The sequence below is a fragment of the Cebus imitator genome, unplaced genomic scaffold, assembly GCF_001604975.1.
Source record: "Cebus imitator isolate Cc_AM_T3 unplaced genomic scaffold, Cebus_imitator-1.0 Scaffold142, whole genome shotgun sequence".
In the NCBI taxonomy this organism is placed as follows: domain Eukaryota; kingdom Metazoa; phylum Chordata; class Mammalia; order Primates; family Cebidae; genus Cebus; species Cebus imitator.
In genome coordinates this window covers 4,689,960-4,704,354 of record NW_016107457.1, presented here as the reverse complement: position 1 = coordinate 4,704,354, position 14,395 = coordinate 4,689,960, and the positions used below count along the sequence as shown (strand labels likewise).

Below are 14,395 nucleotides of genomic sequence, written 5' to 3'. Positions count from 1 at the left end.
ACTAAGAGAAACTCAGAATATGCTTCATTTCAAATAAGGCTGTGCTAAAGATGCCTTAAACTAAAAAACACTTCAACCTCAGCCCATGTTGTAAGGTCGCTAATTCTGGGAAGAGCAAGATAACATTGCTTCGGGAAAGGATTTCAGTATTCTGGCAAAAATACTTCTGAAACAAACTAAACTGCACTTCCTCAAACAGTGGAGTGCTTTGCTTTGGGTGGGGAACTAGACTTTGTTTTGCCAAGGGAATGGAATTTAATAAATAAATTACACAATAACTATATTTAACAACTGAGTACTGCCATGTCTCAAGCTAAATAGAGTATGATTCTATCTCATAGGGATAGATATTCTGAAGCCTCTTCCACTTCCTGTGATGGGTTACATGAGAAACTCAAAGCATGAGGGGTAGGCTGTGCCCCTAGGAAGTCTGCAGGCTTGCTAGGGAGGACCTGGAGCTCATGCACTGGGAATTTGAACCCACTCCTTGTGAGTAAAGACACCAAGTAGCCCAAATGTCTTGTAAAGTACCTGGCATGTAAAACATGCTCACTAAATATTTGTTGAATGAACGAAAGCTTCCCTGGCACAATTAACTTGTGATTCTCTCCATGCAAGTCCTCATCCAGAATCACATCATTCAAAGTTAATTCTTCCACAATTGCAGACTCCTAGTCATAAAAGTTTGCAGACTTGTAGTCATAACAGCCAAAAGGAAAGTTAGTAGAGTTGGCAGTGGCATCTAGGTGCCAGCAACAATAGTAAAAAAAGGAAGTGGTTTCAACCATGGGTCCTGGCAAACAGTTGTACTGGCAACTCTTCACGTATGTGCTGCCAAATTATGATTGATGCAAGGAGCATCTTTTTCTGCAACTGAGAATTCATACCATTCCAGCAACGTCTGTAATTGGGATCATGAGCTGAGTGGCAGTTCAGGTTAAGGAATTATACATCCTGATTTGAATAGGACAGTCTCTGTTTTTATCCGTTTTCCTGAAGTAATTATTAATAGCACCAACTCTCAAGAGTGTCCTGATTCAGATGGTAAGTTATATAATCACCATGAGTACAGGATAAAGCTGGATGAGCCAGAGGTATGGGGCAAGACTTCTATTTAAGAAGGTAGTTTTCACACACCACTTTTATCTTCCTACCTTTGTCAGCTATGTTCTTCTTTTCATATGGTGAAGGTTTTTAGTGCTCCAATTCTACAGTATGGCTGTAGTTGTCTTCTGTGCTTTTTCTATATGTTGACTCTAAAATTAAGAGTAATTATGACAGACTATGTTTCTAATTATAAAATGTTCTGGTTTTCTTCTATGTGGGAGGAATATAGATATGTCTTTGAACAACAAAGTTCTACTAAAATTCAGCCTCATGGCAAGGATCAAATCAAGGAGTTTCTGTGTTCCATTTATTGGAACTTTTCAACCCCTTAAGATGGCATTCAGTAAATCCCTTTAATTGGACAGAATGGCTCAGGGAGAAGAGATTAAAGGTGTTGGTCTCCTAGGAAAGTCTGATAGATGCAAGGTACTAGCAGTTAAACATGTCTACAGAGGCATATTTCAAAACAGAATAAAATTCTTTGACAAGAATCAAGTAGATACAAAGTTAAGCTTTTTAAATTGTACTGCCAATAGAACTACTAGCCTAAATTTTAAAACATTGGTTAAGACTTAAAATGACTTTGCTTCTTCCTCATCCTTCCTGCTTGAGCTGAAACAGTGGGAGAAATTTCTCTAGACCCCAAGGAGATCATGTTCTATAATTCTTTCTTGAGATGTAGCCAAAGACAATAGTGTAAAAGGAAGACTTCCCATAGGATAGAGCAAAGGGCTAAGGGGAGAAAATGTCTGGGAGCTATGCCCAGGGAATAGAACCATGGCCTAATCAAGAAATCCTTCCCTCTCTGAGATAATATCCTCCTGGGGGATTTCAGAATTGATGGAGACTGGTGGCAGTTGTGAGTCCCCTATTTTTCACCTTTCCAAATGGGCATGTTTACTATGGTCATTGTCCCTGTGCCATCACTGTATATTGGGCATGTGAGAGGCAGATGATTTCTCCATTTCTTTCTGCAGCTTTGGATCAAGAAAAGCTCTATCCACACCTGATACAGAGACTATCTCCTATCACCTGAAGATACTGACTGGCCTTTTCCTTAGAAGTAAAGGTGAAATCCAAATTACTGTTTGGGACTTCTGGTTGTCTTTCTTGGAGAAGGGGTAAGTGTGTTTAGCTTGTGGAAAAAGGAGGATATGAATAGCTGAATACCAGAAAGATGGACTGTGACAGTTTGTGTTACCGTTCACCAAGTATTTCTGTTTCTCTTTCTGTGGTGCCACCTGTTGTAAGATTATAAACACACATCCCACATTGAATTCAAGAGTAGCCATGTGACTTGCCTTGGCCAATGAAATGTGGGTGAAAGTGATGTTTGTTATTCCTGGGCAGGAGTGTTAAGAGACATGAGTCACCATGTCTCTTTTCTCTGCCATGAGATTGACAACATTCCAGCGAAAGTTTGGCCACCCAAATGAGGATAACATACATCTGGGTTTCAGCTGACCTGTGATGGGCATTTAGTATGAGGAAGAAACCTTTTGATGTTGGAAGCACTAAGACTTGGGGTCCTATGCAGCATAACCTAGTTCATTCTGATGATCAGAGCAATAAACAGTGCTAACAATATTATGATAATGTAAAGATTATTCACCATAATGCCAAATAATGTACCTGGACCTATAAAGAAGGGAATATCATCTCACATATCTAAAGGATAAAGCACTAAACATTCAGTGATACAAATTATTGATACATTTGTTTGTTTCATATTTGAACTGATTTTCTTATCTAGCATTTAGTTTTCTTGGACTTTTTAGTTGCCTTTCTTTTTCTCCTCTAGAAAAGTTTAGGATCATTGTTTTATGTTTAGTGTTTCAAATTTTCACCGGGATGCCTCTAAGATGTCAGTCTCTTTTCATTTATTTAAGTTAGTGTTCTCTTCTTTTGCTGCTTCATTTCAAAACCTACCCTAGTCTCATTCATTATTTAGCTCTCCCACCTCACATATGCACTTGGAATTTTCTTCGAATTATATTCAGTCCTTTCTATTACATTAGACTATGAGCCACTTGAGTGCAGGGACTGAGTCTGGCTCCACTTTTTAATCCCTCCCCATGCCAGGCATGGTAACTGGCACAGAAAATGAACTCAGTAACAAAATGCTGAATTTTTTTACTTACTATATGCTTCCAGGTGACAAAAGTAATTAATCACAGTATAGTAAATCAAATTTTAAGATACAGCTATTTTTTCTCTCTCAGTCATATATGATGGACATTGCCCACTAATAAGACAAGATAGGAAACATGAATGGGTTCCAATGCACAAGCACCCTAACAGCATGAAACAGTAAAAGGCATTTTTCTGCTTTCTGAAATGCAAACAGTGCTGACAGACAGCATTCATGACATAGAACAAGGCTGCTTCAATTATAAAAACAATTAAGATCAAGCTCTTAGAACAGTATGACATCTAATTTGGCTTCCTTAACCATTTGACTTATGCATTCCACCTTTTTCTCTAGAACTTCTATGGAAGAGGAATTAGATAAGCCCACCTTGAAGTTCCTAACACAAGATCTCAGCCTTAACAGCTGCTTTGGCATCAGGTGCTAGAAAAATCTTTTTCTCTAACTGTAACCTTAGCTATGACCTTAGTTAGGGTTCCATGTCATAAGCAATATATGCATGGTAAATTTCAGAGCTACATAAATGTTTCTCATCCCTCCAAAATATCTAATTGTTGACTGATATCCCAAATTAAGCCTTCAATTCTTTAACTTAGAACTTTACAAATCAAACTTTCTTTAATACCTGAAAGAAAAGATTAGTTAGAATCCCAACTGTGGCATACCTTTCCTCCCAAATCAGGCTTTGTAGAAACTCTATCAAACCTAGGTGGTTCTGAGGAACAGTTTGAAAACCACTGCAAAGCTCAAGTCTGCGCAGCCCTGGAGACCTGCATAAAAATAACTGAATTATTTGGGGTCCTTTTCTAAAAGAAGATTTTTCTCCTGCATGAGGAAAAAGTACAATAGGTGTAGGTCCCTGGGCCATAGAAACCCTTCCTCACCCCACAGAAAAATAGGCATAGAACAGGAAAATCCAAGATTTCTTAATATGTCTCTAATAACTTCTCAGACGGTAAACCTCGACCTTGGCTCCCGCCGTACAGTATTCTAACACCCCTCAGGATGTTAGGATACTGTAAGTAGGAGCTTCAATAAGATCCATCTGTGTTTTAAGAGGGGCTTCATAAATACAAATAAAATTGAAGTTTTAGGCAGCCAAGAGTCTGCTAAGATTTCGGTCCAGCCCCCACACTACCCAGCCGCCTGCACCTGATTGGCTTTTTAAATAATTGTTCGCAGCTGGTGGCTTAATTGGGCCTGTCGCAGAAAAACTAGCTTCTTCTAGAAACAAGACTTCATCCTGCCATGGTACCCTCAGGGCCAGTGAACTCACTGGGAGGAAATGTGACTCCCACTTCTTCAGTTGAAGAACTTGGGGCATTTCCTAGATGGGGCCCTATGCCAGGGATCTGGCTGAAGCTGGGTGAGCTTGAGAAAAGAGTGCAAGCTCCCTCTCTTCTACCCCGAGAGAGCTTTGTCATCTCTCAGCGTTTTACAATTTGCTTTCAAGGCTGCATGCAGTGGTATGGTTTTCTTTAATTTCAGTTCATAGTGACCAGTCACAATTATACAGTATTTTTAAATGTCTTTTTAATTTCATTTTATCATTTTATTTAGAGACAGGGTCTCCCTGTGTTGCCCAATGTAGTGGCCATTTATAGGCTCAATCATGGCACCCTTCAGCCTTGAACTCCTGGGCTCAAACGATCCTCCCACCAGAGCCTCCAGAGTAGATGGGACTATAGGTTCATGCCACTGCACCTGGCTTTATGTCTTTCTATTGAATTTGAGTCATCCCAATTATAAGGCTTCTGTCCCCCTATCCCATTTGATAGGCCACTTGTCCATTGTGAAGAATTAGGTGATAATGACAAACTTGTAACCAACCCTCTATGGTTGAAATAGGGGAAGGGAGCTGGCCGTGGCCAGGAGAAAGGCCATGTCTTGCCAGAGTGGCCTTGGGAACCTCATGAGGGGCAAGAGAGCAGGCTGGAGAGCTCCACCTGTACTAAGGTACATTCTCATCAGGACTTAGCCCAAGAGGCACTGTCCAAAAGGAAACCGCTTACTTAAAGGTCATAAAGTAAAGAAGGAGGGTTGGACATTGAGACAGTTAATGGAAAAGTTGGTCAAGTTGGCAGGGCAGGATCCAGAGAAATTAAGCATGTCAGAAACATACAATCAGAGACAAGGCCAGGTGAACTGAAGCTACTCCACTGTGCCATGAGGCCCTGTTCTTTTTGATGGTTAGTTATGTCAACTAGGAGAAAATGTTTAATTTTGGACTTTTTTGTGATTCCTATAAGATAGGCAAATAATGACTTCCATCAAGAAAACGAATATGCATATCTGAAATCAGAAGAGATCTGAGGTGGACAATGAGATTTGAGAATCACTGGCCTATTGGCAGTAGTTGAGACCATGAACACTGATGAGATTACCTAGGAAGTGTGAACAGCTGGGTAAAGAAGATTGAATGGTGGTTTCCTTAGAGGAACTGGAGAGAAAAATAGGCTCTCACAAAAACACAGTCTCTCTGTCTCTGTCTCTCTCTTTTTCAAACCCTCAAACACACACGAAATGACAAAGAGTATTACTTTCCACGACAATGTAACTGAGGCCAAAGGTACACCTTAAGGCAAAACAAAACAAAAATAATTTATGGGAATAAATAAACAAGTAAGAAAACTGAAATTTCAGCAACTCCATGCAGAAATCAAAAAGCAAACTAAGTGTGGTAGAGATACCTGTTACTGACCTACTACTGTTTTTCTAGGCTAGCAGAGTCCTGATTTTGTGTGCCCTGCTCTGGCCATATCTTTCACGGAAGGTGGCCCCAGCCATGAGCATGGGATTCTTACTGCACATCCAATAATTGCTTAAGCATGGACATGTGGTCCAATTCTAGCCAATGAAACATGAGAAAATGTCTGGCAATTTCTGGGAACACTCTTTACTTGTTCTTTCAAAGGGACTGGTGGTGGGCGGCAGGGGGGTACTCCCTTTTCTAACTCTCTGGCTCTCAATGTTAATAGGGCTATCTGTGACTCCTGGAACAGTGACAGACATTCTGTGACTCTGAGGAGACACGACTGAAGGCAAAAGCCAACATGCTGAGATGCCCATCCCTCAAACTTTGGTGTTCTTAAGAAAGAAGGAATCTTCATTCTTGGTGTTGTCAACCAGCCACTGAATTATCGACCCTGAAATCAACCTCTCGAGTTCTTGTTACAGTAAATAATGAACATCTTTATTCTTTGAGCTCCTTTTTGTTTGGTTTTCTGCAACTTGCTGCCAGAAAAGCATTCTAACTGATACGCTAACAAACCTACAGTGGGACAGTTTATAGGTGACTTAGTAATACATCTAATACAGCATTTACTATGTACCAGGGATGGTTCTAGCTTTAGCCCATTTCATCCTTGTAACGACTATAAGAAGAAGATACTATTTGTTTTCTTCATTTTCCAGAAGAACTTCATTACAGAGGGTGGAAGTACTTGTTCAATGTCACATAACTAACCAGTAGTAGAACTAATATTAGAAACACAGGCAGTCCAACCCCCAAATCGAAACTCATAACCAGGATATTAGACTGCCTCTCAGATTAACAAACAGGAGCTAGGTTGCTCCTATTCAAAGTCAATTACTAGGGAACTATGAGAACCACAAAGGAGAAGTCAGATCAACAAAATTTTTACTTCCTCTTTGATGACTTTCTTTCCACTGAATTTCCCCAACTTTGCCCAGGTTCCTTACTGTCTCCTCGCTCTACCCCCAAGCATAATCTTCCCTCAGGTCCCACTTGACCTGCAAAGGGGTAAATGACTAAATAACAGGAGTGTTTGGATTTTACCAGGAATCAGAGCCTTAAACCTAACTTGAATTTTATGCATCCATCTGCCTGAATCTACCCAGAAAACAGTTCCGTAAAGTCACATTTACGGAGAGCTAAGATTACACAGAAGGAATGAATGGTCTCTTTCCCAAGGGAGTCTATGGCCAATGAAAGGAAATAAAGATCTAAACTAGATGATCAGGTAACTAAAAATATAAGATACAGGTCACAGTGGTTGCCTCTTGGAAGGGAGAGTGCACTAGGGAACCAGCTGAGGAGACTCCGTTTTCACCCGAAGTCTGTTTATTATTATTTAATATATATATATTATTAGTTGTTTATTATATTCTATACTTGGAATTTTTCCCATATCCATATTACCCATTCACCAACAATTAGGAAAGACTAAAATTCAGGAAAATGTGATAAATCTCTCTAGAAGTATAGGCAGAATGCTTTGAGAGTACAAAAAAGTAAAACAGGCAAGGAAAGTGTATTAATTTGCTAGGACTGCCATCACAAAGTACCATAGGCCAAGTGGCTTAAACAACAGAAATGTATCGTCTCACAGTTCTGCAGTCTACAAGTCTACAATCCAGGTGAACACAGAGCCATGGTCACTCTGAAAGCACCAGGGAAGGCTCAGTCACAGGCCCCTCTCCTCACTCTGCAAGCATCGGGTGTTCCTTGGCTTGTAGAGAATGGCATCGCTTCACATTATCTTCCCTCTACATATTGCCTGTGTTCAAATCTTCCTTTTTAAGAACACCTGTGACATTGGGTTAAGATCTACTCTAAATGACCTCATTTTAAATGGATTACCTCTGTAAAGACGCCATGTGAATACTCGGGGTTAGGACCTTGACGTAGGAATTGGGAGTGGGGTACAATTCAACTGATAGCAGAAAGATATGGGAATGCTTTCTGGAGAAGATTCATTCCATTGACAGTATTGACAGGAGGCCATTGTGAGGCTTCTTTTGTTAGAACAACAAGTTTTCTCAAACACTTGTGATGAGCAACCCCTTGACATTTTAACAGAGTGGGAGGACGCCACGTGGACTCAGCTTGAAGGGCACCACTTGGAAAATGGCAAATGTAATCTACGACAGGTGCATATTAAATCAGGGAGCCTGATAGCTAAGTAGCAGGCTGTGTATTGTGCGGTGCACCCCAGTTCTGGCTCACTTCTCCCATATAACTACACCATCAGAAAAGGCAGATTGTTGACGCTTGAACACTTACAAGCAATTTCCATTCTTATGCTACTGATAATTGCATTTGTGGAAACATAAGGAGTCCTTGGTGGCTGATTCAACATGTAACAATTTTTAGAACTTTACTTTATAACCAAATAATGTATCCTGCTGAAGACAGTGCTACCTCTTGGAGACAAGGTAACTTAAAAATCAGGTTCAAGTTATGTTTACAATAAAAATTTTAAATAATGTGTTTTTTAGATGATGTTATGACTGTGACTTGTAGGCTGGAATATTTAAAAAATACAGGAAATTAGAGAATAATCATGCAGTTTTTTTTGTACCTCCATGCCAAGAATATAAGCAATGGTGGGTATGAGGTATAGGTAGCCAGGATTTTGCAATAGTAAGCCAAATAGTCATAAACTAATATGAATATCAACAGCTTAAAATTTTTAAATTAGCAGTTACTGTGATATACTGCCTTTTGCTATTCCAATTATGGATGCCAGAAAATACAAGAAATACAAACCATTCAATCAAGAAGTCCCTCAATTTTTGCTTTCAATAGATTGCTCTGTTTCATATGAATTAAGTAAATGGTGGCATTTCAAATCATTATGAGAAAGATAGATTACATATTTGATCCTTACCTCAAAGTACAAATTAAACACCAGGCAAATTTACCAGAGGTTTTAAACATTTTTAAGGTAAAAAAATGCATGAATAATCCAAGTTTATGAAGGAAATAGATAAGGTATATACAGATGAAGGTATATAAAAGGTTAAAACTCTTCCATGTTAATGAAATTATAAAGATTAAAAGGCAAAGAACGAACTAGGAAAAAAATTTGCAACACATTAAAAAATAGTAAATTAAAAGGATGAACACTCCAACAGAAACAAATAATCAAAATAAATGAAAGGCAACACACACACAACCTAATTTTACCAATAAATATATATTGATATTTCTAAAGTGTGACTGCAATACTGATCAAGAAAATGCAAAATGAGATATATTTTTACACACAATGAATATCTAAACATAGCAAACCTGTCATAGCACAGAAGGTATGTATAAACTGTTAACAACCTTTCTGTGGGTCAACTTGGCAATCAAAAGTTATTATGTTTGAGATTTGTATCTATTCTAAATTTATCCAGAAAGAAAACATCAAGGACATATGCTGTAGCAGATGCTGTCAGTGCCCATCTTTATCCTGTGTATGCATGCAATGTAGTTTCTAACTGCCAGCACTGGCAACTTTCTGCTTGGGATCCTTTCTGGGTGAGGAGAGTAATCACAAGTTAGGCTGGCTGGAAGGCAAGGAGTTAACAGGCCTGGATGCAGTCCTCAACTAATGATAGAAGTTAAGGATTCCTCACCCTCAATGGGGATAGCTGTGAGTTCGGAACAGACTCCCAGGGTTGATAGTGGAATCGGGCCTCAGTTGCCCTTGGTGGTGATTTGCTCATTAGCAAATCCTGTACTGACTTTCCTCCTTTCTCTTTCATACTTGCCTTACTGATGTTTCCTGGATCAATCCCAAGTAAGCTGTTTAAATCCTTATATCTAGATCAGTATTCAGGGGAAACTAAGTAAAGTTATAGGCAAATATTTATCTAAAAGGATGTTCATCACACTGTTACTTATACTACTAGAAGCTGAAACTACCATATATTACTAATAACAGTAGTTTCATCTATATTATGATATACCCACTAAAAGACAATAGAAGAATATTTAATGTCTTGAGAAGGCAAGTGGTATTGCATCATGGTTAAGAGACAGGTTTTGAAATGAGACATCATTTCAAGTACTGGCTTCACCAGTTGCTACCTCTGTGATTTCAGACACTTAATTAACCTCAGTGTCAGTTTTCTCGCAAGTAAAATGGGGATAATAAGAGTACGTCACAGGCTTACTGTAAATATTAAGTGAGATAGTTCCTACCAAGTGTTTGGCCTCGTTCCCAGCATACAGTAATAATACTTATCATCACCATCGTTATTATTATAATATATAATGAAGTGCAAATTTACAAATCAGTTTGTTCTATCATTTTAACACATATACATATCTAATGAGACTTCAAAAAGTTCATGGAAAAATGGAATTCAAAGATAAATTAAAAATAAAAACTTTATTTCTCAATACAAGCTCCACCAAGTTCAAGGCACTTTTGTAAGTGATGGTACTAGCCTTTCCATCCATCCCTAAAAAACAGGGTACTTAACTATGTCAATTCAGTGCTTTTTTACATTACTAATTGAAGAAAAATGGGTTCCCTTTACAGATTTTTTAAGATTACAAAAGAAAAACAATTCAGAAGAAGCCAAATCAGGACTGTAAGGTAAATATGTAGTGATTTCCCATCAAAATTCTCATAAAATTGCCCTTATTTGATGAGAGGACTGAGTAGAAACATTGTCATGGTGGAGAAGGACTCTGGTAAAACTTTCCTAGGCATTTTTCTGCTAAAGCTTTGTTTGACTAAAGTGCTCAAAACAGTCTATAATAAATAGATGTCATGATTTCTTTGGCTCTCCAGAAAGTCAACAGCAAAATGCCTTGAGCATCCCACATAACTGTTGCCATGACCTTTGCTCTCGACTGGTCTGCTTTTGCTGTGACTGGGCCCCTTCTGCCTCTTGGTAGCCATAGCTTTGATTGTGCTTTGTCTTCAGGATCGTACTGGTAAGCCTATGTTTCATCTTCTTTTATAATTCTTCAAAGAAATGTTTCAGGATCTTGATCCCACTTGTTTACAATTTCCACTGAATGTTCTGCCCTTGCTACAGTTGATCTGAGCACAACGGTTTTGGCACCCATTAAGTGGTAAGTTTTCTCAAGTTTAATTTTCCAGACAGAATTGTGTCAGCTGAACTGAGATGTCTATGGTGTTGGCTATTGTTTCTGCTGTTAATCATCCTCTTCAATTAGGGCACAAACAAGATAAATTTTTTTCTCACAAGTTGATGTAGATGGTCTGCCACTGAAGACTTCATCTTCAACATCATCTCATCCTTCTTAAAATAAGTTATCCATTTGTAAACTGCTGATTTTGGGGAGCATTGTCCCCTTAAACTTTTCATAAAGCATCAGTGATTTCGCCATTCTTCGACCCCAGCTTCACCCTAAATTTGATGTTTGTTCTTGTTTCAATTTTAGCAGAATTCATGTTGTTCTGATAGGGGCTCTTTACAAACTTATATCTAATCTTTCTCAGTGCCTCAAACTAGATCTGTTTCAGCCATGTTATAACAAGTTAGTACAAGTTTATTTTGGTGCAAAAACATTGAAATCCATGCGTAGGTTTTTTCATAATATGCATTTTCCATGAACATTTTAGTGTCCCTTCATATGTATTCATAATACATACATATATATAAATTCTCACACATGTATATTTATAGATGTATAGAAACATAGGAAATATATGCAAAGTTATTACAGTATATGTCTGTACACTAAGATGGTGGTTATTTTTTCTTTGTGCTTTTTTATATTTTCCTAATTCTTACAATTATTACTTTTGTGGTCATATGATAAAAGTTATTTTTAATGAATTTTATGAATAGTCTTAAAGTGACTCATAAAGGTACTTTACCTGAATTTCTTCACATAAAAATGTGCAGTTTTTGGCCCAGGGTTAGCCAATTCTTGTTGATGAAGTCAGGGAAAATATCACTATTTAGCAAAATTCACCTTCTGGAGAATAATGGGTGCATTCTGCTCCTGAGCTTATATTGTTGATGATGGGTCTCAGTGTGAACTAAATAGAACTTTTTGTCACAGAGCCATGCAAATGCAAACATTGCCCAAAGATTGAGCAGCTGAGTGCCACAGTTACAACAGATACTTGATCATTCAGGAACTTTCCTTATTTAAGCATCAAAAGCAAGCAAAGAGCCTGGAAGCATGATTCATAGCATCAAAATGACGGAATTACTTCTGAAAGGGTGACTTCATTGTTTCAGATAGCTCTGCACTTCTTCAAAGTTTCTAATTCCATTAAGTCCAGGCAAGGTCACAATGGAATGTAAGTCCAACTTGGAGTTGTTATCATCCTTCAACACATATGTGTAGTATGAATAGCATATACCTGTACACTCTTGAACAAATGAGCAATGTTCTCATTCGGTGTGCTCAGATGAATATGTGTCTGCCAAAAAAGACAATCTTGTCATCTCTGAGGGGCCTAATAGATTGTTTCTCTCAAGATACTCATTAATTCCCAGAAGTCTCTGATCTGGATTTGATGAAGACCTGCAATAACTTTCTGCTACTCAGCCCTTTAACTGGATAAAATAATCTAATCTTCACAGCCAGTTTTGATTTCTTCCAAATTATCTATAAACCATCAAAGATCAAGGGTATCAGAACCAAAAAAATCCACAATTTTGATCACTTTTAGCATTGAATCATGCAGTGAACCAATTTGAAAGCTTTATAGTATGAATTCTGACAAAGCATGCAACAAAAGAAGAAAACACTGAATGTCTCTTTGGATTTGAAAAAAAAAACATTAAAAATGTAACATTTTATTTCAGTTGCCTTACCTATGGCAAATGAAATATGCCCTCTTTTCAGGTTTAGAGAGAATTTCTTAGACTATTTTACTTGCAAATTGCTAATGTATGCTCAATTTTGGTAGGAAATTTTTTCTCATTAAAAGTCTCTGCCAGACAAAACTCCATCTCAAAAAATACAAAAATTAGCCAGGTGTGGTGGCATGAACCTGTGGCTCTAGCTACTCAGGGGGCTGAGACAGGAGAATCACTTGAGACTGGTAGGTTGAGGTTGCAGCGAGCCATGATCACTCCACTATACTCTAGCCTGGGCAACAGAGTGAGACCCTGTCTCAAACAAAACAAAGCAAAGCAAAGCAAAGCAAAACAAAACAAAACAAAAAAACAAAGAAAAGAAAAGAAAAAAAAAAGACAAGAAAAAGACAAGAAAAAAAAAAACAGTCTCAGCCAGGTCAGACTGCCCTCTATTTAGGCAAAACTTTTAGCAAATGTTGGGGACTAAGAAATAAAAGTAAAATATAGTATATACTGAGTTCAATACAAAGGCTAGAGCTATAGACAAAGAAGCAGAAGCCAGAGATCTTGGGCTGAATGCACCATTGCCACAGAATGCTTCGGGAGTCATTTCACCAGGCAGAAACTTCTGTGGCCAGCAGAGCCTCTGCTTGTGTTTTGCTCACTCCTCCTGGGCTTCCCTGACTCACTCAGCCCAGCAGGCTGTGCTTGGCCCGTGCTACTAGATCAGATCCCATGCTTGCTAAGGGCAAGTCAGGCATTGAGTGGCATGGGGTGTGTGAGTGCGTGAGCATGGGCAGGGTCTGGCTGCTGTACACAGCCATGCACACCAGATGCTGCAGCAGAGTGGGCAACTCCAGGTGCCGGCACAGGCACTGGCTTTATGTGAGGCTGCATATCCCAAACGGCTTCCACTGCAGGCACCAGTGTCTGGATGGATGAAGGGAATGCAGTGGCCCCTGAAAGCTTCGAGATGCCAGGAACTGCAGAACCCCAAAGAGGGTGTTACAGTGTGTCACAGCTCTGGCTCAGGAAGCCCCAAGGTCTGGGCTTCCAGAAGGGCTGCAACTCTTCTCTCCTTCTTGTCACCCGCAGGGCAGCGAGTGAGGGCATGTATGTGGGGGCATGGAAGACGTGTTTTAGCCTATTTCTGTTACAGTTCTTTTAGTTCCACTGTCCCGCTTTGGCCTGGAGCTCCTGGACTGGCCTGGCCCCACTGCTGCCTCCCATTGTGTGGGGCAGCTGTGAGGTGCAAGTGAAGCATAGGAGGGCTGTAGTGTTACAACAGCCCTGGCTCAGGGAATCCTGGGGTTTGGGCCCCCAGAAAGGTGACAATGCTTCACTTCCACAGTTTGGGAGCATGTCACTGCCTGGAGCCCAATGAGCCAGCCAGGAACACGTTACATCTCCTTTGACTTCCGCTGTTCAGTAGATCCCAAATTCTTGTCCCACATCCGGGAAGAATGAGGTTATGCAGATAACTAGAGGGTGAGCAAGGCAGAGAGGAGCTTATTGAGTGGCAGAACAGCTCTCAGGAGACCCGAAGTGGGTAGCTTCTATCTGCAGGCAGGTTGTCCCAATGAGTGTCTGAGTCTGGCTGAGTCTGGG

General features: G+C 39.4%; 1 protein-coding gene across 1 annotated transcript in view; it reads right to left on the bottom strand.

Annotated features, from left to right (window-relative positions):
- Nucleotides 1–267: 267 nt before the first annotated feature.
- Nucleotides 268–14,395, bottom strand: part of ZNF365 (zinc finger protein 365) — a 101,380-nt gene continuing 87,252 nt past the window's right edge. The window contains exon 5 of the mRNA XM_017542322.2: nucleotides 268–671. Coding sequence (XP_017397811.1) covers nucleotides 336–671 — 336 coding nt within the window. The 3' untranslated portion in view covers nucleotides 268–335. The remainder of the gene's footprint in view (nucleotides 672–14,395) is intronic.